Genomic DNA, 25,397 nt, shown 5'->3' with positions numbered 1-25,397 from the left:
GTTGTTGATTTTGTCATTTGGGAGTTGTAGTTACTAGGATTTATAGTTTGCCTACAATCAAAGCGCATTCTGAACTCCACCAATGATGGAATTAAACCAAACGTGGCGCTCCCATGACCAATAGAAAATACTGGAAGGGTTTGATAGGCATTGACCTTGAGTTTGGAGTTGTAGTTCACCTACATCTCAAGGGCACTGTGGACTTAAACCACTGTTTCTCAACCAGGGGGTCGGGACCCCTGGGGGGGGTCACGAGGGGATGTCAGAGGGATCCCCGAAGACAATCAGACCGGCATAAGTGAGGGAACACTGTATTGCTACAGAGAGGCTCTTCCTGGCAGGTCCTGGCAAGGAAACCCTCCTCCTCTCAGGCTGCGAAGGGCAGATTGTGGCTCTTATAATAATAATAATAATAATAGTAATAGTAATAATAATAATATTTTTAATACCCTGTCATCATCTCCCCAAGGGATTCAGAGAGGCTTACATGAGGCCAAGTCCAACAACACATCAATAAAACCAAAAGCAATAAAAGCAATAAAAACAATACAATTAATATAAATCACATATAAACAATAAACAGTAACAGTAACAAGGCCATCGCAGCTTTTTTTGGGGGGGGGGGAACATCTCCAGCTGACTGTCCCCGTCACATCTAAAACACAGAAATCAGTAGAGTTCTGAAGTGATTCAGCACCTTTATTGAAACACAAAAATGAGACTTAGATACTGGAAATACAACAGAATGGTCAGAGCAGTGAACTCTGGGAAAAACAAAATGCCCAAACCTTCTTGCCCCAAAGAGAAGGCACATTGTGAGAGAAGCAACTTGGGAGGAAGAAAGGAGGCCCAAGCCAAGGGCTGCCCATTCCCCAATGCCCCCTCCCTTCATGTTACCCATTTTTGCCCCCCAAATCCAACACCAGGCATGACCCCAGGAGCCCTAAAAGATCCTTTTATGGGATCAAGACACACTGTTTTGCATATAAAAAGCTGTCCAGAAGTCTGTGGGAAGACGGGGGCTCTTTAGCAAGACTACAGCACTAGGAGTAGCTGGAGGGAGCCTGAGACTTCGGTGTGGTGCCTTCCAGCCAAACAGTGGCCGCAGCTTGAGGGAGTCCTTTGGCAGGAGGCAATGGATCCTGTGCTGCCTCAGCCCTCCTCCTCATTCTCCTCTTCCTCCTCGTTCTGCTCCTCCTCCTCCATCATCCTCTCCTCCTCATTCTCCTCTTCCTGGCTCTTTTCGGGGTCTTCAGAGCCCTCCTTCTTGTCTCGGTCCTTCTTTTTGAGCTCCAAGGCGCCTCTTTTCCCTTTTTGCTCACTCCTGTAAGCTGAAAGGACAGGGAAAGGTTACAGCAGGATCGGGGGCACCTCGGACCAAGACAGAATCAGGAAGCCCAGCAGACTCGGCACCCTGAATGCTGGGGCACACACTACCTTCTAAGGACTCCTTCAACGGGGCGAGGAACCTCTGGAACTCCATCTCCTCCATGGCCGAGAGCACGTCCCCCGCGTTCAGCGTCTTCCGCTTCCCCTTCATGGCAAAATTGTTGGCACTAATGGCAGAGAGGGGCAGAAAAGAGGGAAAGGAAAACCATTTTTGTCTCTAGTTAAATACTGTCACTAAGGAGGCTGTGCAGGTCCTGAATCAGTGCTTGGCCGCTCTGTCGGTCTGGATGAGGGCAAACAGATTGAAACTAAATCCAGACAAGACAGAGGTACTCCTGGTCAGTCGAAAGGCCGAACAGGGGATAGGGTTACAGCTTGTGTTAGATGGGGTAATAATAATAATAATAATAATAATAATAATCTTTATTTATACCCCGCCACCATCTCCCCAATGGGGACTCGCAGTGGCTTACATGGGGCCAAGCAAAACATGTTACAGCAAAATAAAACCAGAACATAAACAACAAGCAACATCATCAAAATTACATAGAAAAAAAGTATAAACACAGTAACAAAATAACATTCCAATAAACACCATCACGATAACAGTGGGCGGGCCAGATGTACAGGATAAAATGATTAAAAAACTCTAATGAGAGAAAAATAGGAGCAGGTTCTCTAAGCCATTCCGTGTTTCAAACTTACATAATTCCATATTTGTCTATTGCCCTGCATTTCCAAAAACCTGTTCAGAGCGCCAGGTTTTTACTTTTTTCCAGATGGTCAGGAGGGAGTGGGCTGATTTAATACACCCAGGGAGGGAGTTCCATAGCCGAGGGGCCACCACTAAGAAGGCCCTGTCTCTCGTCCCCGCCAATCATGCATGTGAAGAAGGCAGGACTGAGAGCAGGACCTCCCCAGACAAAAGGAAAGGGCCTGAGGCTGTTAGGAATTGTGGGAGTTGAAGTCCAAAACACCTAGAAGGTCCAAGTTTGCCTAAGATATAGACTTAGATCCTCTTGGACCCTCTATGTTTTGGCTCTATATTGCCCTGCATTTCCAAAAACCTGTTCAAAGCACCAGGTTTTTACTTTTTTCCAGAAGATCAGGAGGGAGGGGGCTGATCAAATATACCTAGGGAGGGAGTTCCATAGCTGAGGGGCCACCAATGAGAAGGCCCCATCTCTCATCCCCGATAGTCATGCATGTGAAGAAGGCAGGACTGAGAGCAGGACCTTCCTAGACAAAAGGAAAGGGCCTGAGGCTGTTAGGAATTGTGGGAGTTGAAGTCCAAAACACCTCGAGGGTCCAAGTTTGCCTAAGTCTGATATAGAGGCTTTGGCTCTATATTGCCCTGCATTTCCAAAAACCTGTTCAAAGCGCCAGGATTTTACTTTTTCCAGACGGTCAGGAGGGAGGGGGCTGATCTAATATACCTAGGGAGGGAGTTCGATAGCTGAGGGGCCACCACTAAGAAGGCCCTGTCTCTCGTCCCCGCCAATCATTCATGTGAAGAAGGCAGGACTGAGAGCAGGACCTCCCCAGACAAAAGGAAAGGGCCTGAGGCTGTTAGGAATTGTGGGAGTTGAAGTCCAAAACACCTCGAGGGTCCAAGTTTGCCTAAGTCTGATATAGAGGCTTTGGCTGGCACAGGAGGGGTGAATGAGTCTATTGAGCGCTTCCTCCCTCGGCTAGGCCTCACCAGGACGTGGCGTAGAGCACGAAGACGCTGGCTGCCCGGGACACAGCGCTCCGGGCCTCTTTCGAGACGTTCACGCCGTCGGGGAGCTGCAAAGGGAGAAAGACAAGAGGGTCAGGCGGACAGGGGACGAAGCTAGCCCCCTTCCTCCTCCTCCTCCTCCTCCTTCCCCGGGACTCACGGCTTCTTTAATGATCCGTGTGACCACGGCATTGGGCAAGTTCAAGTCCTCCGGCCGCTCGGCCATAATGCCGCAGGCCTCAAAAGCCTTCCCTCGAGTAAGAGCCGAGCTCTGGGCATGCGCAGAACCTCCGAAGCCGCGCGCCAAAGCAAAGCAGCCGCCTCTCTCAAGCTCTCTTTCTGGACCCGGAAGTGGTGAGTTTGCCGCCGCGCGGTGCACACTGGGAAACCAAGCCGCGCGTTGCCCAGCAACGGAAGGCCTTCCCGCTTTCGGAGGCGCAAAGCCTCCTTCGCCTTGAGCGGGCTGAGGATCACGTGGAATGCGCTGTTAACCTCCACACTGGCGAAGGAGAGGCCTCTGAGCATGCACAGAGTGCTCCCAACCCCTCAGAATGTACGTTAGGAGGAAAAGTCAAGGAAGATATTGATAAAAGATGGAAGGGGTCCAGAGAAGGGTGACCAAAATGGTCAAAGAATTGGAAACCTGTGAGGAGTGAAAGTTAGGGATGTTTAGTTGGATACAAGATGGCTGTGGGAATCAAGGGTCTGGAGAACAAGCCCTATGAGGAGCGGCTGAAAGAGCTGCAGAAGAGAAGGCTGAGAGGAGTCAGGATGAGGGCCATTTATCAAGATGTGAGGGGAAATCATGGAGAGGAGGAAGCAGGCTTGTTTGTTGGTGGTCAGAGCTGTTCCACAGTGAAATATGTTTCCTTGGAGTCTGCTCTCAAGGTTTTTAAGCAGAGGCTGGATGGCCGTCTCTTGGGAGTGCTTTGAAGTCCTTTATAGTCGAAGGGGGTTGGACTGGATGGCCCTGAGGGTCTCTTCCAACTCTAGGATTCTTTTGATATGTGTATGTGTGTGTGTCAAACATATCTCTTTCTCGGCCTTCTATCTATGGCTGGATGGCCACCTGCCAAGACAGTTTGGATAGTGCCTTTTTAGGTTGGACTGGATGGCCTTTGAGATCTCTTCTCTCAACCATATAATAGCCAGTGTTGTCGAAGGCTGTCACGGCCGGAATCACTGGGTTGCTGTGAGTTTTCCGGGCTGTCTGGCCATGTTCCAGAAGCATTGTCTCCTGTGTGTTTCGCCCACATCTATGACGGACATCCTCAGAGGTTGAGAGGTTTGTCATGGCCATCTGTCAGGAGAATTAATTAATTATTTATTTATTTCGGGCATTTCTACCCCGCCCTTCTCACCCCCTAGAATTTGGATGGTGCCTTCCTCCCTGGACAAAGGGGGCTGGACTAGATGGTCTTTGGGGTCTCTTCCAACTCTAGGATTCTATGATATGTTAATAATATATATATATATATATATATATATATATATATCTCCAGTGTGTGTGTGTATATATATATATACATACACACACACACATATATATACATACACATATACATACATATACACCACATCTGTGTATCTACTCTCTCTCAACCATATCATCTATGGCTGGAGGGCCATCTGTCAGGAGGGCTTGTATGGTGCCTTCCTGCCTGGCCAAAGGGGGATAGACACTAGATGGTCTTTGGGGTCTCTTCCAACTCTAGGATTCTATGATATATTAATCATTATACACACACACAGAGCATGTGCAGTATGGCTAGATGGCCATCTGCCAGGAGGGTTTGTATGGTGCCTTCCTGCCTGGCCAAAGGGGGATGGACTAGATGGTCTTTGGGGTCTCTTCCAACTCAAGGATTCTATGATATATTAATCATTTTATATACATATACACACACACAGAGTATATACAGTATATATAGTATATATATACACACACACACATATATATATACATGTACCACATTTATGCAACTACTCTCTCTCTCTCAACCATATCATATCTATGGCCAGATGGCCATCTGTGAGGAGGGTTTGTATGTTTTTATATTGTGTAAATGCTATTTTAAATTGTGCTAATTAAGAAATAAAGTGAAGTGAAGTGAAGTATGGTGCCTTCCTGCCCGGCCAAAGGGGGCCAGACTAGGGGGTCTTTGGGGTCTCTTCCACCTCTACGATTTTATGATATATTAATCATATCCATCTATCTATCTATCTACCTACCACATCTGTGTATCTACTCTTTCTCACTCATATCTATTGCTGGATGGCCATCTGTCAGAAGGGTTTGTATGGTGCCTTCCTACCTGGCCAGAGGGGGGATGGACTAGAGGATTCTATATAGAAATTTTTCAGCCAGGAGAGAGATTTCACCGACCGTAGATGTTCTCTGAGTCCTAGATAAGGAAGGCTCGGCATCCAACAGACCTCGAAGGACCTTGAGGAGTCATTGTTGGTGTGTCGTTCTAGAATATAACCCTGGGAAATCCTCTTGCTTATACTGGGTTCTTTTTGCTATTTATGTGCAGTAATGTGACATTGGGACAGAGCGGCCAGGATGGTGGGAGTAGATACCAAACAATGGGACGAGACCATTTGCGACATGATGCCTTGCCAGCACCCTCTTTGCTGGGAGACGCTGCGGAGGATTGAAAGTGGGCACCCCCGGATAGTCTTGGGGGCCCTGGCCTCCCCTGAGAGAGAGTCTCCAGATTGTGAAGGTAATCCCACCTTCCGTATTGCACCTGGAGCCTGGAGGGAGGAGCCTCTTCCTTCAGGGACAATGATCCTGTTCCTTTTGAGCCTGGTTTTGTGACTGTGTTTTCCGCACATTTCAGGTGAGCTGCCCACACTGAAAATCATAGACCTTCCTCTCAATTGCCCTCAGAAACAGGGAGTCAAGTGCAGCAAAAGCTACAGTTCCGTTTCCAAAACTGTCTCCCGTACGAAAGACACCAGAAGTTATTTTTCAAATTGTACCCCGAATGATACTTGGATACCCCCAGTCTCGGTAATGAGGTTAGTCACAAACTCAGCATTTGGGATGGCAGTGCATAGGGATTTACACTTTTCTGATGTGCCACACACATCCTAGGAAACTAGATCCACTTTTTAAAGGGCCCTGAATGCATTTTGGTGCCCAATGCAACTCATCCAGTCCTTCCACTGATATGCCCAGCTGGCAGTGGGGTCCAGTGTGTCTGGACAAGGCGGTTGGATGAAGTGAAGCTTCATAACAAAATTCCCTAGCTTTGTGAAGGGTCTGGATATTATTATTATTATTAATAATAATAATAATAATAATAATAATTTTTCTTTATATTTTTGCTCTATCTTCCCTGGGAGGATTCAGGGTGGTTTCCAAGCAACAACATCAAAACATAGAGTCACAACATGTACAAAAAAATAACAGTAACAGCAACATAAGCATGGAATTACCTAACAACACATAAATATTAAAAGAAAAAAAATCCTGCCTGCTCTTCATGTCTATTTGTTAGGGCATGGAAAAGGAATGGGTCAGGACAATTAAAAAGGCTGGATCAAGACTGATACAAATTGAAATAAGATGGGACCGGCATTTGAGTACAGTACTGTAATAATAAATAAAATAATAAAATAAAACTTTATTTATACCCCGCCACCATCTCCCCAAGGGACTCAGAGCGGCTTACATGAGTCCAAGCCCAACAATACATCAATAAACAAAAGCAATAAACAAAAACAATACATACAATACAGTTAATATAAATCACATATAAACAATAAACAATAACACACAAAGATTTAAAAACCTATGGCCGGGCCAAATGTAATAGTTTAAAAAATAATGCTGGGCATGAACAAGGTAGGATATAACTGGTATAGGGTTTTCAGAGAGAGATGAGGGAACGCAGTCAATCTCAAATCAGTGGTAAAGTGCATTTTGAGGGCATATTGCTGAGAATTTTCCTTATTCTGGGAAGGCACACTGGAACAACCACGTTTTCAGGCTCCTCCTAAAGACTGTCAGAGTTGGGGCATGCCTGATGTCCTTGGAAAGTGAGTTCCAGAGTTGGGCCATCACCGAGAAGGCCCTCTCCCTCGTCCCCACTAATCGCACCTGCGAAGGAGGTGGGAGCGTGAGCAGGGCCTCTCCAGATGATCGAAGAGATTGTGTGGGTTCGTACACAGAAATGCGGTCACGACAAAAGCGGGGACATGTTATTTGCAGGGGCCTGTTAGGAGAATGACCAGGGAAATAAATAGGGGGCTAGGTCATGTTCGGACAGTGTCTGGGCTGAGCTAACACTGATCACTTAAATCACCAAGTCATCAAATCTTATGAAAAGAGAGGAAGGATGGGGCCTATCTCATTTCCCTTGGAAGGGCATTCCAGAGGTGGGGAGGCACCACCGAGAAGGCCCTCTCTGTCGTCCCCACCAACCGTGCTTGTGACGGAGGTGGGAGCGAGAGGAGGGCCTCCCTGGAGGATCTTAGAGTTCGCGCCGGTTCATAGATGGAGATGCGATCGTGAAGATAGGTGGGCCCCGAACCGTTTAGGGCTTTATAGGTCATTACCTACACCTTGAATTTGGCTCGGCAACTTGTCGGCAGCCAATGCAGCTGTTTTAATAGGGGCGTAGTATGCTTCCTATAGTTTGCTCCAGTAAGGAGCCTGGCTGCTGCCTGTTGTACCAGCCCCACGTAGAGCGCATTGCAATAGTCCAATTTATGTGTTATTCATTGAATTGGGTCCTCGGCTCAGCGCTGTGTGCAGCCATAAGCCCCAGAGTTAGATGTGCCACCTTGCTTTGTACCTGCTTGCCTTGCCTTTTCCAACATGGCTTCTGCTCTCTTGTCTGCCCTCCAGTTCTGAAAGGAATCCCTTCCCAGGGCTGAACTCCCGGATGGATTCTCACACCCCGCACCTCTCACCATTCAGCTTTAGCTGCTCGAGGCAACTCGAACAAGTGAGTTAAGGGCAAAGGAGAGCGGGGGGGGGGGGGGGAGTTTGGGATCCCCTCGGCCTGCAAGGTTCAACCCTGCCCGGTTTGCTGGTTTGTCCCAAGCTTCTCTTTGAGCCCACACCAAATCAAAAGGGACTCGGGTGGAAAGAAGAAGTGGGTTCACGCTCCACAACGGCTGCTGGAGCAGTGTGTCCAATAGAAGAAACATCCCTAAGCTCCTGCTGTTATGCAGAAGTACAGATCAGTTGGGATGGTGAAGAAGGATGCTCATCATTGCTAGTTATTATAGAAAATCATGACCTTTTAGAGACCGTAAACTTTTAGAGAAGAGGTAAAATCCTGTTTGAGTAGAATCTTCTCAAGTGGTATACAACCAAATGTAATTATGCAAGGCACTAGTGTTCACATGTGAGCATATCGAGTATTTGTGCCAAGTTTGGTCCAGATCCTTCATTGTTTGAGTCCACAGTGCTCTCTGGATGTAGGTGAACTACAACTCCAAAATTCAAGGTCAATGCCCACCAAACCCTTGCAGTATTTTCTGTTTGTTATGGGAGTTCCATGTGCCAAGATTGGTTCAGTTCCATCATTGGTGGAGTTCAGAATGCTCTTTTATTTTAGGTGAACTGTAAATCCCAGCAACTACAACTCCCAAATGTCAAGGTCTATTTTCCCCAAACTTCACCAGTGTTCACATTTGGGCCTATTGAGTACTAGCAGTCCCCTGCCATGCGTTGCTGTGACCAGCCTGTGTATATGTATTTTGTGTGTGTATATATGTGTGTATATATTTGTGTATATGTGTATATATGTGTGTTTGTCTATATATGTGTGTTTTTGATCATGTGTTTTAATTTATTTTTTATTTTTTGGCTTTTTAAGTCTCTTCTGCTGTGTTTTTCAGTGTTTTATGAGTGGTGGTCACTCGTTGGCCTGATAGGTGTGTTGTGTCCAAATTTGGTGTCAATTAGTCCAGTGGTTTTTGAGTTATGTTAGTCCCACAAACGAACATTACATTTTTATTTACATGGATTTCTGCCAAATTTGGTCCAGATCCATCATTGTTTTGAGTTCACAGTGCTCTCTGGTGTCAATTAGTCCAGTGGTTTTTGAGTTATGTTAGTCCCACAAACGAACATTACATTTTTATTTATATGGATTTGTGCCAAGTTTGGTCCAGATCCATCATTGTTTGAGTCCACAGTGCTCTCTGGATGTAGGTGAACTACAACTCCAAAATTTAAGGTTAATGCCGATCAAAGCCTTCCAGCATTTTCTGTTCATTTTGGGAGTTCTGTGTGCCAAGATTGGTTCAGTTCCATTGTTGGTGGAGTTCAGAATGCTCTTTGATTGTAGGTGAACTATGAATCCCAGCAACGGCAACTCCCAAATGACAAAATCAATCCCCCCCTCCCCCCCCAGCCCCACCAGTTTTCAAATTTTGGCATATTGGGTATTTCTTCCCAATTTGGTCCAGTGACTGAAAATATATCCTGCATATCAGATATTTACATGACAATTCATAACAGTTAGCAAAATTGTAGTTATGAAGTAGCAACAAAAATAATTTTATGATCAGGGGTCACCACAACATGAGGAAATGTGTTAAGGGATCATGACATTCGGGAGGTTGAGAAATGCCAACCTCCCAAATGCCAGGGAGACAACCCCTTCTTCTCCTCCTTCTCCTCTTGGCCCACGTACTTGACAAGCACTAAGATATCAGATAAATTCACAAAAGCATCTGAAAGAGCATTGTGTGTCTTCAGAAGTCTTGGCCATGGTTCTCTTGTGGCTTTCTTCTGCAATAGAGCCTTTCTATGCTGAGCGCCCTGTCCTTTCCAATGTACCTTGGCAGATACAGGTGATGGATATCTCTGAATTGGCAGCCCAGAGATTGGGCTGTCAACTTCCCTATGGAAACCTGGTGGTCCAGTGGATTCCATCCAAGTGGCCCAGTCGTCTGCAGTCCAAGAAGTCACCTGTGAAAGCGTAAGTAGCAGGCCTCCCTGGCAGATTACAATCCCCCCCCCCCCATGTGTATGAGAGCTCACCATTCCCATCTTGAGAAAATTCAGTTGTTCTTGTTGCCATAAAAAGGGGAGTCTCTCAGGCAGTTGTTGCAAGTTGAACCTGCTGCTATTCCCTTTTCAGCCAGACCTGTTCCAGAACTTCATAGGCTTAGGGGAAAGGAGATTCATAGTCCTCCCTGCCATGTTGATCATGGCACAATAACCATTATAAGGCAGAGAGGCTTTAGCTAGAACAGTGGTTCCCAACCTATGGTCCATGGACCACCAATGGTCTGCAATAACTAAAATATGGACTGCAGCCTCACTGGTGCTACACCATTGCAACAAGAGCGACTGATCTCATGAAACTCTCTTATAGTGCCGAGGCTTATTAAATATGGTTTTCCCATAGTCGCAGATGGCAACTACGGGATGGCATATATTTAGTATCGGAAACTAGAGCTGGGTGACCTCTAGCTTAGTGGTTCCCAACTTTGGAATTAATTTTGGATGGTGTGATTTTAATAACTGTTTTTAAATCGTGTTGTTTTTCAGTGGGTTTTAATATACATGTGATTGTATTATTGATGTTTAATTTTTATGCTTTATGTTTAAATATTATGTTGTGTTTATGTTTGAATTTGGTTAGGTTATTACTAATAATATTACAGTATAATGTACAATATAGTAATTTATTTATTTATCATGTCAGGAACAAACCAAACATCTGGCAGTGGCATTTTTTAACAAACAAACATACAAACAAACAAAACACAAAGTTTGCAATTTTGGTAGTTGATTAGACGTCCTTTGACCAGTATTATCTGGCCACTTGGAGTGCTTCTGGTGTTGCTGCAAGAAGGTCCTCCATTGTGCATGTAGCAGGGCTCAGGTTGCATCGCAGCAGGTGGTCTGTAGTTTGCTCTTCTCCACACTCACATGTCGTGGATTCCACTTTGTAGCCACATTTTTTAAGGTTGGCTCTGCATCTCGTGGTGCCAGAGCGCAGTCTGTTCAGCACCTTCCAAGTCACCCAGTTTTCTGTGTGCCCAGGGGAGAGTCTCTCATTTGGTATCAGCCATTGATTGAGGTTCTGGGTTTGAGCCTGCCACTTTTGGGCTCTCGCTTGCTGAGGTGTTCCAGCGAGTGTCTCTTTAGTTCTTAGAAAACTATTTCTTGATTTGAGTCGTTGAGGTGCCCAAACAGGGGATGAGCTGGAAATGTCATTGCCTTAGTCATTTCACTATTGGCTGCTACTTCCTGACAGATGTCTGGTGGTGCAATACCGGCTAGACAGTGTAATTTCTCCAGTGGTGTAGGGCGCAGACACCCCGTGATAATGTGGCATGTCTCATTAAGAGCCACACCTACTGTTTTAGCATGGTGAGATGTGTTCCACACTGGGCATGCATATTCAACAGCAGAGTAGCATAGCATAGCACAAGGGCAGATGTCTTCACTGTGTCTGGTTGTTTTCCCCAGGTTGTGCCAGTCAGTATATAATACTAATATTGTGCTATGGTAATAATATAATATATTGCATTTACATATTACTTGTAAGCCGCTCTGAGTCCCCTTCGGGGTGAGAAGGGCGGCATATAAATGTTGTAAATAAATAAAGTTAATTTATAGTTATATGTTATTGTCTTGTTATTATATTTTGGTTTTCACATGTATGTACGGCATTTAATTTTGCCTTTTTGAGTTCCTTTAGGTGGAGAAAAGCCGTATATTAACGTAATAAATAAATAAATAAATAAATAATATCCAATGCAATTTTCTGAATCAGCACACCAGAAGTTGGCCAAAAATCAATTTGTAACCCCTTTGGTACTAATGTTGGAGAGTGGTCCATGGTCAAAGTGGTCCCTGGTCAAAAAAAGGTTGGGAACCACTGAGCTAGAGAGAACCCAGGTGCCATAGAAGGCTCCCCTGCTGTGTCCTCCTTCCCTCCTTCCTTCCTTCCTTCCTTCCTTCCTTCCTTCCTTCCTTCCTTCTCTCTGGTGCCTCCAGCAGCAGTTGTGTCTGGCTGACAGAAGGGAAGATCTCAACTGGCCCTGTCTTCCCTTCTCATTGACCCAGCCTTCATAGAAACTCAGTGGTGTATTTCCTCTTTGTTTAGTACGGCCTCTCAAAGGATGTGTGTGAAAGACCTTGCGTTGGAAAGCACCCTCTCATTCAAGGACAACCAAGTAAAGGTGAGCGGCACTTATTGCTCTCTTGAAGACTGAGCCTTGTTGCGTCTTTTCCTTGTTTGTCCACTTGGTGTGGCTTCTGTGATGAGCAGTGGTCTGAAACACACAAGCTCAGCAGGAGGTAGAACAAGGAGGTGTCTTTTCCTGGCAGAGATGGGAAGAACTGGCGCATTGAGTGTTGCAGCCCAAGCAAAACGGTTCTACTGGGTTCTACCATCTTCCTCCTTCTGACATCTAGGGTTGTCTTTGCTGCTTGTGCCTTCCTCATGCCAGTGGTCTCTAGTTCATGGAGATGGGTCACCATCCTGGAGGATGGGCAGAGTCTCCAAGAGCATAGAATCATAGAGTTGGAAGAGATCCCCAGGGGCCATCCGATCCAACAGGAGCCCCCGGTGGCACAGTGGGTTAACCCCTGTGCCGGCAGGACTGAAGACCGACAGGTCGCAGGTTCAAATCCGGGGAGAGCATGGATGAGCTCCCTCTATCAGCTCCAGCTCCTCATACGGGTACATGAGAGAACCCTCCCACAAGTATGGTAAAAACATCCAAACATCCGGGCGTCCTCTGGGCAACATCCTTGCAGACGGCCAATTCTCTCACACCAGAAGCGACTTGCCCAACGATGCAGAATACTCACATCAACACAATCACCATAAACAGCTTGCATTCTCTGATGAATCTCCTTTGGGGTGATGCCTTCTGCTGTCAACAATTCAATCACTGCACGTTGCTTAAGTTGCATTGACTGAGTGTCTGTGCAGGGTTCCATACTTTACACTTTAACAACATAACCATTCAATGCTAAGGTTTCCCACCAAATGGAACTGTAGAGGAGAGTCTTCTGAACAAGGCAGTACCTGCCGCAACCCAGTACTGCCATCTGTTGAGGAGTTACGAAGATGGAGGCATTATTTTTCATTCAACCGTCATAGTCTGTGGTTTGCTCTTCTCCATACTCGCATGTCATGGACTCCACTTTACAGCCCATTTCTTAAGGTTAGATGAAACTCTCTGTCCCTTCTGGCAGTGGCTGATCATTTGTGTAAATGTGAAACGTTGATGGAGCTTCTCTAGCCCTGGAATTCAACAAAAAAGCTCCTGTTTTGTAGCAGATTTCCTTTGAAGCCAGTGAGGTGGTAGTCCTTTGTGATAGTATAATTTTTTCTCAGGAGAAGGCCATGACTTACAGTATCATGTGCTGCTGAGAGGTCTATGAAGACAGCTCCTGTACTCTGCTGCCTTTCACAACTGTCTTTCTTATGATATCCTTTCAAATATTTAAGCGCGATTCTCATTTATTTATTTATTTATTTACCTTACTTATATACCGCTGTTCTCAGCCCGAAGGCGACTCACAGCGGTTCACAACAAATACGAACAGCAAAAATTCAGTGCTACAGTATAGAAACAGTTAACAACCTAACACATTACACAATTAATAAACAGTTACTACAATACCCATTCACTGTCGTCTCGTCATCAAAAACATGTTCCAGATTCGTCATCCATTGTTCCATTCCAGTGTTCATTAACCAATCATTGCACTAATTATTGGAACGCCTGCTCAAACAGCCAGGTCTTCACTTTTCTGCGGAAAACCATTAGAGATGGTGCTACTCTAATGTCCGTAGGAAGGGGTTCCACAGCCGAGGAGCCACCACCGAGAAGGCCCTATCTCTCGTCCCTGCCAGCCGAGCTTGAGAAGCAGGCGGGATCGAGAGCAGGGTCTCCCCGGAAGATCTCAAAGTCCTGGTGGGTTCATAGGCAGAGATGCGGTCGGATAGGTAGCTTGGGCCGGAACCGTTTAGGGCTTTAAAGGCCAACGGCAGCACTTTGAATTCAGCCCGGTAGCAGATCGGTAGCCAGTGGAGTTGGCGCAACAGGGGGGTTGTATGCTCCCTGCGCTCCGCTCCTGTTAAAATCATGGCTGCCGAGCGTTGGACTAGTTGGAGCTTCCAAGCTGTCTTCAAAGGCAACCCCACGTAGAGAGCGTTGCAGTAGTCTAAACGGGATGTAACCAGAGCGTGGACTACCGTGGCCAAGTCAGACTTCCCAAGGTACGGGCGCATGCCTCCTCCTCTCCGCTTTCTCGGCTCTTTAAGCCACTCCTCAGAGGGATTCATGGTTTCCAGACCTTGGATCACTTTAGTAGCTGGCTAGTCCCTCTTCCTTTTTCATTCCACAGAGGAGAAAGAAATCCAGTAAAGTCCCCACAGGAGGCCAGCCTTACCTCCTTCACCTGAGGCGAAAGAAGCGGGTCCCCACCGACAATTCAAGGTCAGTCCTCAAATGCAGCTTTCTCTGAAAGGCCAGGAAGAAAGCTTCCACACAGCCCGCTGGAAAGAGTGCTTGGTTTCGAATGTGGCATCTTGGTCCTCTTGGGTCTAGCATCTTGGGGTGGGAAGAACTCTTTGAGCAAAGGGGCTGGGGGCCTGGTGTTGCTTTTGTCCCTCTCCCGGAACAGTCCTTTAGGCAAAGGAGAGGAGGCTACAGACGGCGCTCTCCGGACCAGTCAGCTGTCCTTCTGCAGCCTGCCGCTTACTCCTCTGGCATCCCCACGCAAAGAGGTCAACCCAGAGATGAACAGCAGAAAAGCAGCCTCAACAGAGATCAAGAAGAAGGTTGCACCGCCTGTGATTGTCCTTCAGAAAGCACCCAGTTTGTACAGATTTGAAGCAAAGGTGGGCAAGGGAAGTCTCTGCACTGGGGAAAGCACCAACTGCTGCTCTGGGCCAGAGAGAAGAGAGAGGGGGCCAGGAGGACAGTTCCATCTTGTCTCCTGTGCTATGTTTATAATATAATATAATGTATATTCATATCATATTTATAATATTATAATGTAATACAATATAATAGTAATAATAATAACACAATATTATAATTATATATTTTATATTACACTAGCTGTCCCCTGCCACGCGTTGCTGTGGCCCAGTCTGGTGATCTGGAAAATAAAGTAATGAGAAAGTGTTGGTTTCTAATATATGTAATTTCTTTATGCTTGTGGGTAAACAGTATTTATTGTTGTTTCTTTGTCAGTGTTGATGTGGAGAGTGTCTGGTTTGCCTACTCTGGAATATACAACATATCATAGTCCTTCTTCAGGGGTCCCTTTCAAATCTATGATGCCATATCTGTGTTTGTGTGAATCATATCTATCTATCTATATCTATAGCTGGATGGCTCTTTGACAGGAGGGCTTTGCTTACGTTTTCCTGCCATGGTCTGAAAGAGAGTTGGAGTGGATGGCCTTAAATATTTTCTGTTGGTCATGGGGGTTCTGTGTGGGGAATTTGTCCCAATTCTGTCATTGGTGGGATTCAGAATGCTCTTTGATTGTAGGTGAACTATAAATCCCAGTAACTACAAATCCCAAATGTCAAGGGCTATTTCCCCTAAATTCCATCTGTGTTCATATTTGGGCATATGGAATATTTGTGCCATGTTTGGTCCAGATCCATCATTGTTTGAGTCCACAGAGCTCTCTGGATGTAGGTGAACTACAACTCCCAAACTCAAGGTCAGTGCCCAGCAAACCCTTCTAGTATTTTCTGTTGGTCAAGGGAGTCCTGTATCCCAAGATTGGTTCAATTCCATCACTAGTGGAGTTCAGAATTCTCTTTGATTGTACGGGAACTATAAATCCCAGCAATTACAACTCCCAAATGACAAACTCAATTTTTTTTGAGTGGACATACATTGGGTTGTTAGGTGTCTTGTGTCCAAATTTGGTGTCAATTCATCCAACGGTTTTTGAGTTCTGTGAATACCACAAACAAACATTACATTTTTATTTATATAGATGTAATATTACTAATAATATTACAAAATAATGGTGTAGTACAGTATAGTAATATATAATACTGATATTGTGCTATTTTAATAATATAATATATTGTATGTATATATATCTTATGGTTCCATCTTGTCTCCTGTGCTATGCTAATAATATAATGTATACTCATCTCATACTTATAATATTATAATGTAATACCATGTAATACAATATAATACTACTACTAATAATAATACAATATTATAATTATATATTTTATATTACATGTAATATTACTAATAATATTACAATATAATGGCGTAGTACAGTATAGTAATATATAATACTGATATTGTGCTATGTTAGTAATATAATATATTATATGTATATATATTTTGTAGGCCTCTCTGAGTCCTCTTCGGGGTGAGAAGGGTGGCATATAAATGCCATCTATATAAACAAAAATGTAATGTTCGTTTGTGGGATTAACATAACTCAAAAACCACTGGACGAATAGACACCAAATTTGGACACAAGACACCTAACAACCCAATGTATGTCCTTCACTCAAAATTTATTTTTTCATTTGGCAGTTGTAGTTGTTGGGATTTATAGTTCACCTACAATCAAAGAGCATTCTGAACCCTATCAATTATGGAATTGATCCAAACTTGCCACACAGTTCTCCCATGGCTAACAGAAAATACTGGAAGGGTTTGGTGGGCAGTGTCCTTTGGTTTTGGAGTTGTAGTTCACCTACATCCAGAGATCACTGTGGACTCAAACAATGATGGATCTGGACCAAACTCTACACGAATACTCAATATGCCCAAATGTGAACACTGGTGGAGTTTGGGGAAAATAGAACTTTGACATTTGGGAGTTGTAGTTGCTGAGATGTATAGTTCACCTACAATCACAGAGCATTCTGAATCCCACCAAGGATAGAATTGGGCCAAACCTCCCACACAGAACCCCCATGTGGGCCACAGCAACGTCAGGGGACGGCTAGTACAATATAATACTACTAATAATAATACAATATTATAATTATATATTTTATATTACATGTAATATTACTAATAATATTACAATATAATGGTGTAGTACAGTATAGTAATATATAATACTGATATTGTGCTATGTTACTAATATAATATATTGTATGTATATATATGTATATCTTATAGGCTGCTCTGAGTCTCCAGGGTGAGAAGGGCGGCATATAAATGCCATAAATAAATAAAGGGATCTTAGAAAAAAGATGTCTCTCTGCTGCCTGAGAGTCTTGTGTCAAACACAGAGCTTCTGACATGCATCATGTGAATGAAGGCAGACATGGCTTTAACCTGCCTTTTTTCCCATTCTCTGTTTCCCTCTCTTTCTTTCTTTCTTTCTTTCTTCGTATCCCTTCTTCTAGTTTCCTGTGAAAGAGCGATGCTCAAGAGGAATCCGTGGGCAGCTCAGAGTTCCCCCAGAAGGTGTGGATGTCATCCTTTTGAGCTGTCCCAGGAGTCCAGTCGGAGAAGCCAAGGCTGACCTGCCTGCTCTGGCCTTGCTTTAGGCTCAGGGCTCCTGTGGCACTCGATATCTGACCTAGTGGACAAGCCAGGCTGCACTGAGGCCCCGGACCCCAGGAAAGGAGGAGACGGAAGAGGAGGAGGAAGCCATGGTGACCAGCCGGACAAAGTCGCTACACTGATCCAGGAGGCTGTAAGTGTGGCCAGATGTAATTGTATCATCTGATGAGAGAGAGAGACTTGTGGGAGAGGGATCAGAACGATGAGTGGAGCAAAGGAACCTATGGCCTCTCTGCAGGAGGCCCAGTTGCCCTCAGATGGGCCAAGAGAGGATAGTTGGATCCCAGTAGTACTTTTCTCTCACCCCTGAAAGAAAGGTGGGTGGATGGGTTCTATGTTATGAATAACTTTCCCACACTGGAAAAGTAATATATAATACTGATATTGTACTATGCTAATTATTATTATTTAGCCTATAAAGCTCCAATCATTATTATTTAGCCTATACATCCCTCCAAGATCATTTACCCGGCCCTCGCTCAGGGTCAACCTAAGTCCGAAACGACTTGAAAGCATACAATAACAACAACCACAACAATCCTATCTCATCAGCCAAAAGCAGGCCCACACTTCCCACTGAAATACTAATAAGTTTATATTTGTTAAAATTGTTCTTCATTTTAATTGTTGTATTGTTTTTAAGTATTTTTGCACTACAAATAAAATATGTGCTGTGTGCATAGGAATTAATTCACTTTTTTTCCAAATTATAATCTGGCTCTCCAACAGTTTAAGGGACTGTGACCTGGCCCTCTGTTCAAAAAGTTTGAGGACCCCTGCCCTAAATGGTTCTTGCCCAACTTACATGTCCGAACGCATCTACCTTTATGAACCATCTAGACCAGTGATGGACAACCTTTTGAGCTTGGTGTGTCAAAATTTGCCAAAAACCTGAGTGAGCATAACTTGGGTGGAGTGTCACTTTGAGAAAAAAACCCATAATTTTGCAATCTTTATAGTTTAAATAAGAAAAATGTATAATCCATGCTGAGTTATGGAGTGAACAATGCTCAAATGTGCAGATGTTAAATTTGTAGAGCCTTTTACAAATTTAAGGATGGAATTAGATTGGCTCTTATATGGTGTATTTCTCTGTATGTGGCCGCATATGTCTGCGTGTCATCAAAAATAGCCATGCATTTCAGTAGGTTCACCATCACGGATCTAGACACTTAAGATGGTCTGGGGAGGCCCTGCTCTCGTTACCGCCTAGTATGTTTGGCGGAGATGAGAGACAGGGCCTTCTCGGTGGTGGCCCCTCAGCTGTGGAATGCCCTCCCCTATAGATGTTAGATCGGCCACCTCCCTTTTAACATTCCAGGGGAAAAGTCAAGACGTGACTTTTTGAACAAGCGTTTGCAAATGCAGAGTAACTGACACAGGAAAATGGAACGACTAGACAATGAGTCCGGACAGCGTTTTGATCAAGGAGACACTATGAATTTATATTTTATGGAGTTGTTTAGTTTTTATTATATGATATGTTTTAAATTGTATTTATGACACCGTAAGCATTGAATTTTACCCTGTTAACCGCCTTGAGTGGCCTACAGGCTGAAAAAGGTGGTAAACAAATACAGTAAGCAAGTCAATCAATCAATCAAATATTGTGAGTTGCTCTGAGTCCCCTTCAGGGTGAGAAGGGCGGCATATAAATGTAAATAAATAAACAGAGAGACTCCCTGCAACTGTTTCCTCCCCAGTCTGCCGAGGAAGGACCTCCCCCATTGGCTCCTATAGCTCCTCCAGAGAGGAAGAAGTCGGTGAGGTTTGCGGAGTGCAAGAACAACACAGCCAGGGTGCCCACAGAAGGTGAGTGCTGCCCATATGTCCTCCCAGGGTCTTCCTTGCACCTTAGGCTTAGCCAGGGGTCAAGCCTGGGATCCATTCCATAGCATGAGAGCCCCACAGATCCCTCCACTTAGGCTGGGTTTCAGAGGCCGCAGTAGGGCCAGCAGGCTGATGGGTTCTGCTGACCTTGTGAGTGTCATGACTGCCTGATGGCTGAAAAGAGTTAACATGGGTTTGGGGCCAAATAGAGTTTCTACTTCGTTCCTTCTCCACAGCCGAAAGCAAAGGGGAAACTTCATACCCTGAGATTATAATAAGAATAGTAATAGCAATAGTAATAGTGGGTTGCTATGAGTTTTCGAGGCTGCCTGGCCATGTTCAGAAGCATTGACATTTCGCCAACATTTATGGCAGAGGTTGTGAGGTCTGTTGGAAACTAGACAAGGGAGACATATATCTGTGGAATAATATTCAAGGTGGGAGAAAGAACTCTTGTCTCACAGCAACCCATAAAAGTCTTCAACAACAACATTATTATTATTATTATTATTTATTATTATTTTTATTATTATTATTATTATTATTATTATTGACACAAAAGCACAGTATGTCACAGCAAACGAGATCTCTATGCTGGATTTCGTATCACAAAATCACAAGTCGAACACTTCCCAAGCGTCTAGGACTGTGTGATGTATTTTCGAATGATGCGCGCAGATCCAAGTAAGGTGGCCTTGTGCAGTTGACAGATTGTGATTTTGTCGGTGTTTATTGTTTCCAAATGCCGGCTGAGATCTTTTGGCACGGCACCCACTACGCCAATGACCACTGGGACCACCTGTACTGGTTTATGCCAGAGCTTTTGCAATTCGATTTTGAGGTCTTGATAGCGGCTGAGTTTTTCCTGTTGTTTTTTATATTATTATTATTATTATTATTATTATTATTATTATTATTATTATTACGGAAAAGGTGACACAATATGAGGATTTAAAGATCGAACTACAAAGACTCTGACACAAGGCAGTAAAGGTGGTCCCAGTGCTGATTGGAACACTGGGTGCAGTACCTCAAGACCTTGACCTGTACTTAAACACAATCGGCACTGGCAAAATTACCATCTGCCAGCTGTAAAAGGCCACCCTACTGGGACCTGCATGCATTATTCGCCCTCTTTCCCCCAGAACCAGGCCACCATTCTATGTCTTCTTTTGTTTTTCCTTTGGCTTAGGTGGCCATAGCGTTCTTCCCCGGATTTTGAGAATGGAGTCCAAGTTCTGCCGGTACCGGAGGCAGATGGCCAGCTGGAGGGAGCCCCCTCCTCAGCTTGCACCTCCTGCTCCTGCTCCTCCTCCGCAGGACCCTGCTCCTCCGTCGGCCCCCACAGACAGCCCCCAGGGGACCCCCAGGGAGAGCCCCCGGCTGCTCCTCTCCCCCAACCCCCCTCCACCTCCCCCTTCCCCCTTCTTCTCCCTCAGCAGTGAGAATTCCTCCCTGGACTGAATCGAGGACAAACTGTACGGATGCGAATCCAGGTGGGAAGAACTAAGAACTATTAAAACCTCACCTCCACCTGTTTGCCAGCATTGTTTCTGTCTCCAAAGGGAACCGCCTGAGGAAGAGCCTCTCAGGTACCACAAGGTAGGGAAGGTAGCAACTGCCCCAGAAGTCTGGAAAAGGTGGTAAGTGGGCAAAGGTCAAGCCAGGTCCAACCATGGAGAGGAGAGGACACAACCACCATTTGGGAGTGCAAAACACATGCTTTCAGGCTATTTATGTATCGTGTCAGAAGTGCATAGTTAGCAATCTCTCTGCATATTTTTGATGGAGGCACCCGCCAGGGCTTGAAGGGGGTGCGTCCCAAAGCAAAATGGAGGATCTCATAGTGTTTTTGAAAGGCAGGTTGGGAGTATTTATTTATTTATTGTGTCCGAAGCTTTGAGGGTCCAGTTGTAATGTATTTAAAAACACAAACAAAATTAAAAATTTGGCACTATACTTACTTACTTAGGCGAGACTTCCAGGATCAGTATTCTGGTGGGTCCGTAGGTGACTGTGGAGCCCTATTCTTGACCTGCATCTTCTCCCACAGTGAGGACATTGGTTTCCAGGTGGAAGGCGGTCTCGGTTGGAGTTGGCTTGACGCACCTTCCTCTTGGCACGTTTCTCTCTTTCACCCTCCATTCGTGCCTCTTCACATTCTGCAGCACTCCTGGCCACAGCTGACCTCCAGCTGGAGCGCTCAAGGGCCAGGGCTTCCCAGCTCTCGGTGTCTATGCCAGAGTTTTTAAGGTTGGCTTTGAGCCCCTCTTTAAATCTCTTTTCCTGTCCACCAACATTCCATTTTCTGTTCTTGAATTCGGAGTAGAGCTATATTCCAGACCACACCTGGAATATTGTGTCCAATTCTGGGCACCACAATTCAAGAGAGATATTGACAAGCTGGAATGTGTCCAGAGGAGGGCGACTAAAATGATCAAGGGTCTGGAGAACAAGCCCTTTGAGGAGCGGCTTAAGGAGCTGGGCATGTTTAGCCTGAAGAAGAGAAGGCTGAGAGGAGATATGATAGCCATGTATAATTATGTGAGTGGAAGCCACAGGGAGGAGGGAGCAAGCTTGTTTTCTGCTTCCCTGGAGACTAGGACGCGGAACAATGGCTTCAAACTACAAGAAAGGAGATTCCATCTGAACATAAGGAAGAACTTCCTGACTTTGAGAGCCGTTCAGCAGTGGAAATCTCTGTCCTGGAGTGTGGTGGAGGCTCCTTCTTTGGAGGCTTTTAAACAGAGACTGGATGGCCATCTGTCAGAGGGGCTTTGAATGCAATATACCTGCTTCTTGGCAGGGGATTGGACTGAAAGGCCCATGAGATCTCTTCCATTCTATGATTCTATGATTTGGGCTGGGCCTCCCTATGCTGGGTGGGGAAGTGTTGGTCTCTGCTCCATTGTGACAAATCTTCCTGGACAGAGAACCACTCTTTCCCCATTTACTCTGGGCAGAGGATTGAGGCCATCACTGGAGAGTCTGGCCAGAGGGCTGCGAAGAAAGAAGCAAAGCGTTAAGAGGCTCCCTGCCAAAACACTCTTGCCAAGTTGGGAAACTGAGCTGGTAAGTTTCTGTTGATTTGTTGGCCTGCTGGGCAAAGTCCTCCCGGTTGCTGGAGGGTCTCTTGGCAACCAGATGCTTTCCTGGGGGCTCCTCCTCCTTGTTAATCCCCCCTCCTGCCTGTCTCCTTCCCACTGAGCTTTCTTCTGTGCCAGCCAGTCCCAGAGGAAAAGAGCAATGCCTTGAAGATTTACCCATTTGCAGCCCTTCCTACTTGGTTCCAAGGTAAGTTCCTGGCTAGTTTCTGCAGAGGAATTTTGCTTTGATTTACTCAGGGACTGTGTGGAAGACAACTCAGGGCAGCGTACAGATTGGTAGCATTGATACCGAACACACATAAATACATCAGTTAAAACAGGTTAAATCACATAATAAAATTCATAATAAGCAATTTAAAACCATAAAAATCAACGACTTCCAGGTTAAAATCCATATCCATTTGCATAATTAAGTCATTCCATATTTGTTCACAAAACTGAGTTGTCTGGTTACAATGAGGGTCCAAAAGCTTGCTCGAAGGGACTTTTCTTGAACGTCAGGAGGGAGGGGGCCGAACTAATATCCCTAGGAAGGGAGTTCCACAGCCGAGGGGCCACCACTGAGAAGGCCCTATCTCTCATCCTCGTCAAGCATGCCTGTGAGGCAGGCTCAAACGAAAGCAGGGCCTCCCCAAATGATCTTAAATTCCTGGAAGGTTTGTAGGGGGAGACACATTCGGATAGGTAAGTTGGGCTGGAACCGTTTAACAACTGGAATTGTTCAATATGTTGGCCGGAATTACTGGGTTGTTGTAGGTTTTTCCGGGCTATATGGCCATGTTCTGGAGGCAATTTTTCTCCTGATGTTTTGCCTGCTTCTATGGCAAGCATCCTCAGAGGTAGTGAGGATGCTTGCCATAGATGCAGGCAAAACGTCAGGAGAAAAATTGCCTCTAGAACATGGCCATATAGCCCAGAAAAACCTACAACAACACAACTGGAATTGTTGCCTGTTTGGAAGCCATTCTGAGTTCCTCACTCGGAGGTCGAGAAGGACCGGGTATAAATGCTTGAAATAAATGATAAATAAATAAACTGAGACCTTTCTCCCACTGAGGTTTACCTCAGACTGAGGCAACCTCTCCCACTGAGGTTTACCTAAGCTGCAGGCACACCTGCTCATATTGAACTACAGCTTCCGCTGAGTCTTTGCATCCATCCAACCCCCAGTGCTTGACTCACATTTTTGCAATCATAAAATACCTAGTTAATTTTTAATATTTCTGACACGACCCCCTGCCAAGAAGCAGGAAAATTGCATTCGGAGCACCCCCTCGGCCCCATCCTTTGGAGCTCCTCCCCAGGCAGTTCTACTTTTGGGGGCAATCCCACTCAAAAGGGGGTCATTTGTGTTAAATAGTCATTCCAGAGAAGTTCCTTGTGCAAAGTCCTTTCCTAGGCAGAGCCCTGAGTGGGTGGGCTCTTGGGAAAGATGCCCTACGGTGGTGGTTTTTGAAATCCTCGACCAAAGAGCAGGCGGTGGATTATGAGAAGCAGCCGAGAGTTAGGCCCTCTGACTCAGGCACTGATTAACCTGAGCCAGAGCAGGAGGGAATGGCTTTGGCTCTGCTGGGAACTGAAGCGTGGCTTGCCTCCCGTCTTCCTCGGCAGAGGATGCAGGGGGTGGTCAGGTGCGAGGGAGGCCCGGTGTTTCTCAACCAGATTCAGCAGGTTAAGGGGAAGAGGTTCGCTCTTCTCAATAAAGGTCCTGGATCAGAGCAAGCGGCATTTTCCAGGTCCGTGAGGAGCTGCAGCGGTAGCAGAACCCAGAAGGGGAGCTGGAGCCATCCCACTTTGGGACCAGATCCCAAGAAGATCCCGGCCAAGGGGCTCCTGTGGGCAACTCCCTGCACATGGACTCCAAAGGTATATGTAGACATCCTCTCTTTATGGGGATGGATGTTTGAGATTATTGCCAACCCATCAACAGCTGATTTATTTCTCGTGTCAGGGCAACCAGTCAATTGTATTACATTTCTAACAGAACAAAACAAACAAACGGACAAAATACAAAATTTGCGAGTTTGGTAGTTGATTAAATGTCCTTTGACCAGTCGCTGGCCACTTGGAGTGTTTCTGGTGTTGCTGCAAGAAAGTCCTCCATTGTGCATATGGCAGGGCTCAGGGTGCATTGCAGCAGGTGGTCAATGGTTTGCTCTTCTCCACACTCGCATGTCGTGGATTCCACTTTGTGGCCCCATTTCTTGAGGTTGGCTCTGCATCTCGTGGTGCCAGAGCGCAGTCTGTTCAGCGCCTTCCAAGTCACCCAGTCTTCTGTGTGCCCAGGGGGGAGTCTCTCATTTGGTTGAGATTCTGGGTTTGAGCCTGCCACTTTTGGACTCTTGCTTGCTGGGGTGTTACAGCGAGTGTCTCTGTAAATCTTAGAAAACTATTTCTAGATTTAAGTCGTTGACGTGCTGTCTGATACCCAAACAGGGGATGAGCTGGAGATGTCACTGCCTTGGTCCTTTCACTATTGGCTGCTACTTCTCGGCGGATGTCAGGTGGTGAAATACTGGCAAAACAGTGTATTTTATCCAGTGGTGTAGGGCACAGACACCCCATGATAATGCGGCATGTCTCATTAAGAGCCACATCTACTGTTTTAGTGTGGTGAGATGTGTTCCACACTGGGCATGCGTACTCAGCAGCAGAGTAGCATAGCGCAAGGGCAGATGTCTTCACTGTGTCTTGTTGTGATCCCCAGGTTGTGCCAGTCAGCTTTCGTATGATATTGTTTCTAGCACCCACTTTTTGCTTGAATCAACAGTTGAGTTGCTGCTTTGTGTTCGAGCTGGATGGGCTTACTTTTGCAGAAGCCCCTTGTCCCA

At 45.5% G+C, this 25,397-nt stretch overlaps 2 protein-coding genes across 3 annotated transcripts; one reads left to right on the top strand and one right to left on the bottom strand.

The window, feature by feature from the left end:
• Nucleotides 1-678: 678 nt before the first annotated feature.
• Nucleotides 679-3,354, bottom strand: POLE3 (DNA polymerase epsilon 3, accessory subunit). Its single transcript, XM_060757236.2, has 4 exons — nt 3,270-3,354; nt 3,092-3,177; nt 1,438-1,556; nt 679-1,331 (listed from the first exon to the last, which is right to left on the bottom strand). Exons 1-4 carry the CDS (start codon nt 3,333-3,335, stop codon nt 1,153-1,155), a joined length of 450 nt encoding a protein of 149 aa, XP_060613219.2. The 5' UTR covers nt 3,336-3,354; the 3' UTR covers nt 679-1,152.
• Nucleotides 3,355-3,399: 45 nt separating this feature from the next.
• C11H9orf43 (chromosome 11 C9orf43 homolog) lies at nt 3,400-20,996 on the top strand. 2 transcript variants are annotated; one of them, XM_067471935.1, is made up of 12 exons: nt 3,400-3,463; nt 5,647-5,838; nt 5,956-6,136; nt 7,971-8,070; nt 9,926-10,059; nt 12,202-12,277; nt 14,460-14,551; nt 14,739-14,955; nt 17,470-17,530; nt 17,614-17,762; nt 19,333-19,441; nt 20,652-20,996. In XM_067471935.1, exons 2-12 carry the CDS (start codon nt 5,676-5,678, stop codon nt 20,921-20,923), a joined length of 1,554 nt encoding a protein of 517 aa, XP_067328036.1. In that variant the 5' UTR covers nt 3,400-3,463; nt 5,647-5,675; the 3' UTR covers nt 20,924-20,996. The 2 variants fall into 2 exon arrangements, with proteins under 2 accessions (XP_067328036.1, XP_060613218.2); XM_060757235.2 differs by lacking the exon at nt 3,400-3,463 and adding an exon at nt 3,484-3,662.
• The last annotated feature ends 4,401 nt before the right edge of the window (nt 20,997-25,397 follow it).

Source organism: Anolis sagrei, chromosome 11 (assembly GCF_037176765.1).
Source record: "Anolis sagrei isolate rAnoSag1 chromosome 11, rAnoSag1.mat, whole genome shotgun sequence".
In the NCBI taxonomy this organism is placed as follows: domain Eukaryota; kingdom Metazoa; phylum Chordata; class Lepidosauria; order Squamata; family Dactyloidae; genus Anolis; species Anolis sagrei.
Note: the sequence above shows the minus strand (reverse complement) of the source record. Positions and strands in the feature narration are given on the sequence as shown.

What these genes read in the sequence shown, in the direction of transcription:
- C11H9orf43 (XM_067471935.1), top strand. Translation starts at nt 5,676, where the DNA reads ATGGTGGGAGTAGATACCAAACAATGGGACGAGACCATTTGCGACATG. An exon ending in TCAAGGACAACCAAGTAAAG is followed by an intron (nt 12,278 to 14,459) that starts GTGAGCGGCACT and finishes TTCATTCCACAG; the next exon opens with AGGAGAAAGAAATCCAGTAA. An exon ending in GCTCAGAGTTCCCCCAGAAG is followed by an intron (nt 17,531 to 17,613) that starts GTGTGGATGTCA and finishes GCCTTGCTTTAG; the next exon opens with GCTCAGGGCTCCTGTGGCAC.
- POLE3 (XM_060757236.2), bottom strand. Translation starts at nt 3,335, where the DNA reads ATGGCCGAGCGGCCGGAGGACTTGAACTTGCCCAATGCCGTGGTCACA. An exon ending in GTGCTCTACGCCACGTCCTG is followed by an intron (nt 1,557 to 3,091) that starts GTGAGGCCTAGC and finishes CTCTGCCATTAG; the next exon opens with TGCCAACAATTTTGCCATGA. An exon ending in GTTGAAGGAGTCCTTAGAAG is followed by an intron (nt 1,332 to 1,437) that starts GTAGTGTGTGCC and finishes CTGTCCTTTCAG; the next exon opens with CTTACAGGAGTGAGCAAAAA.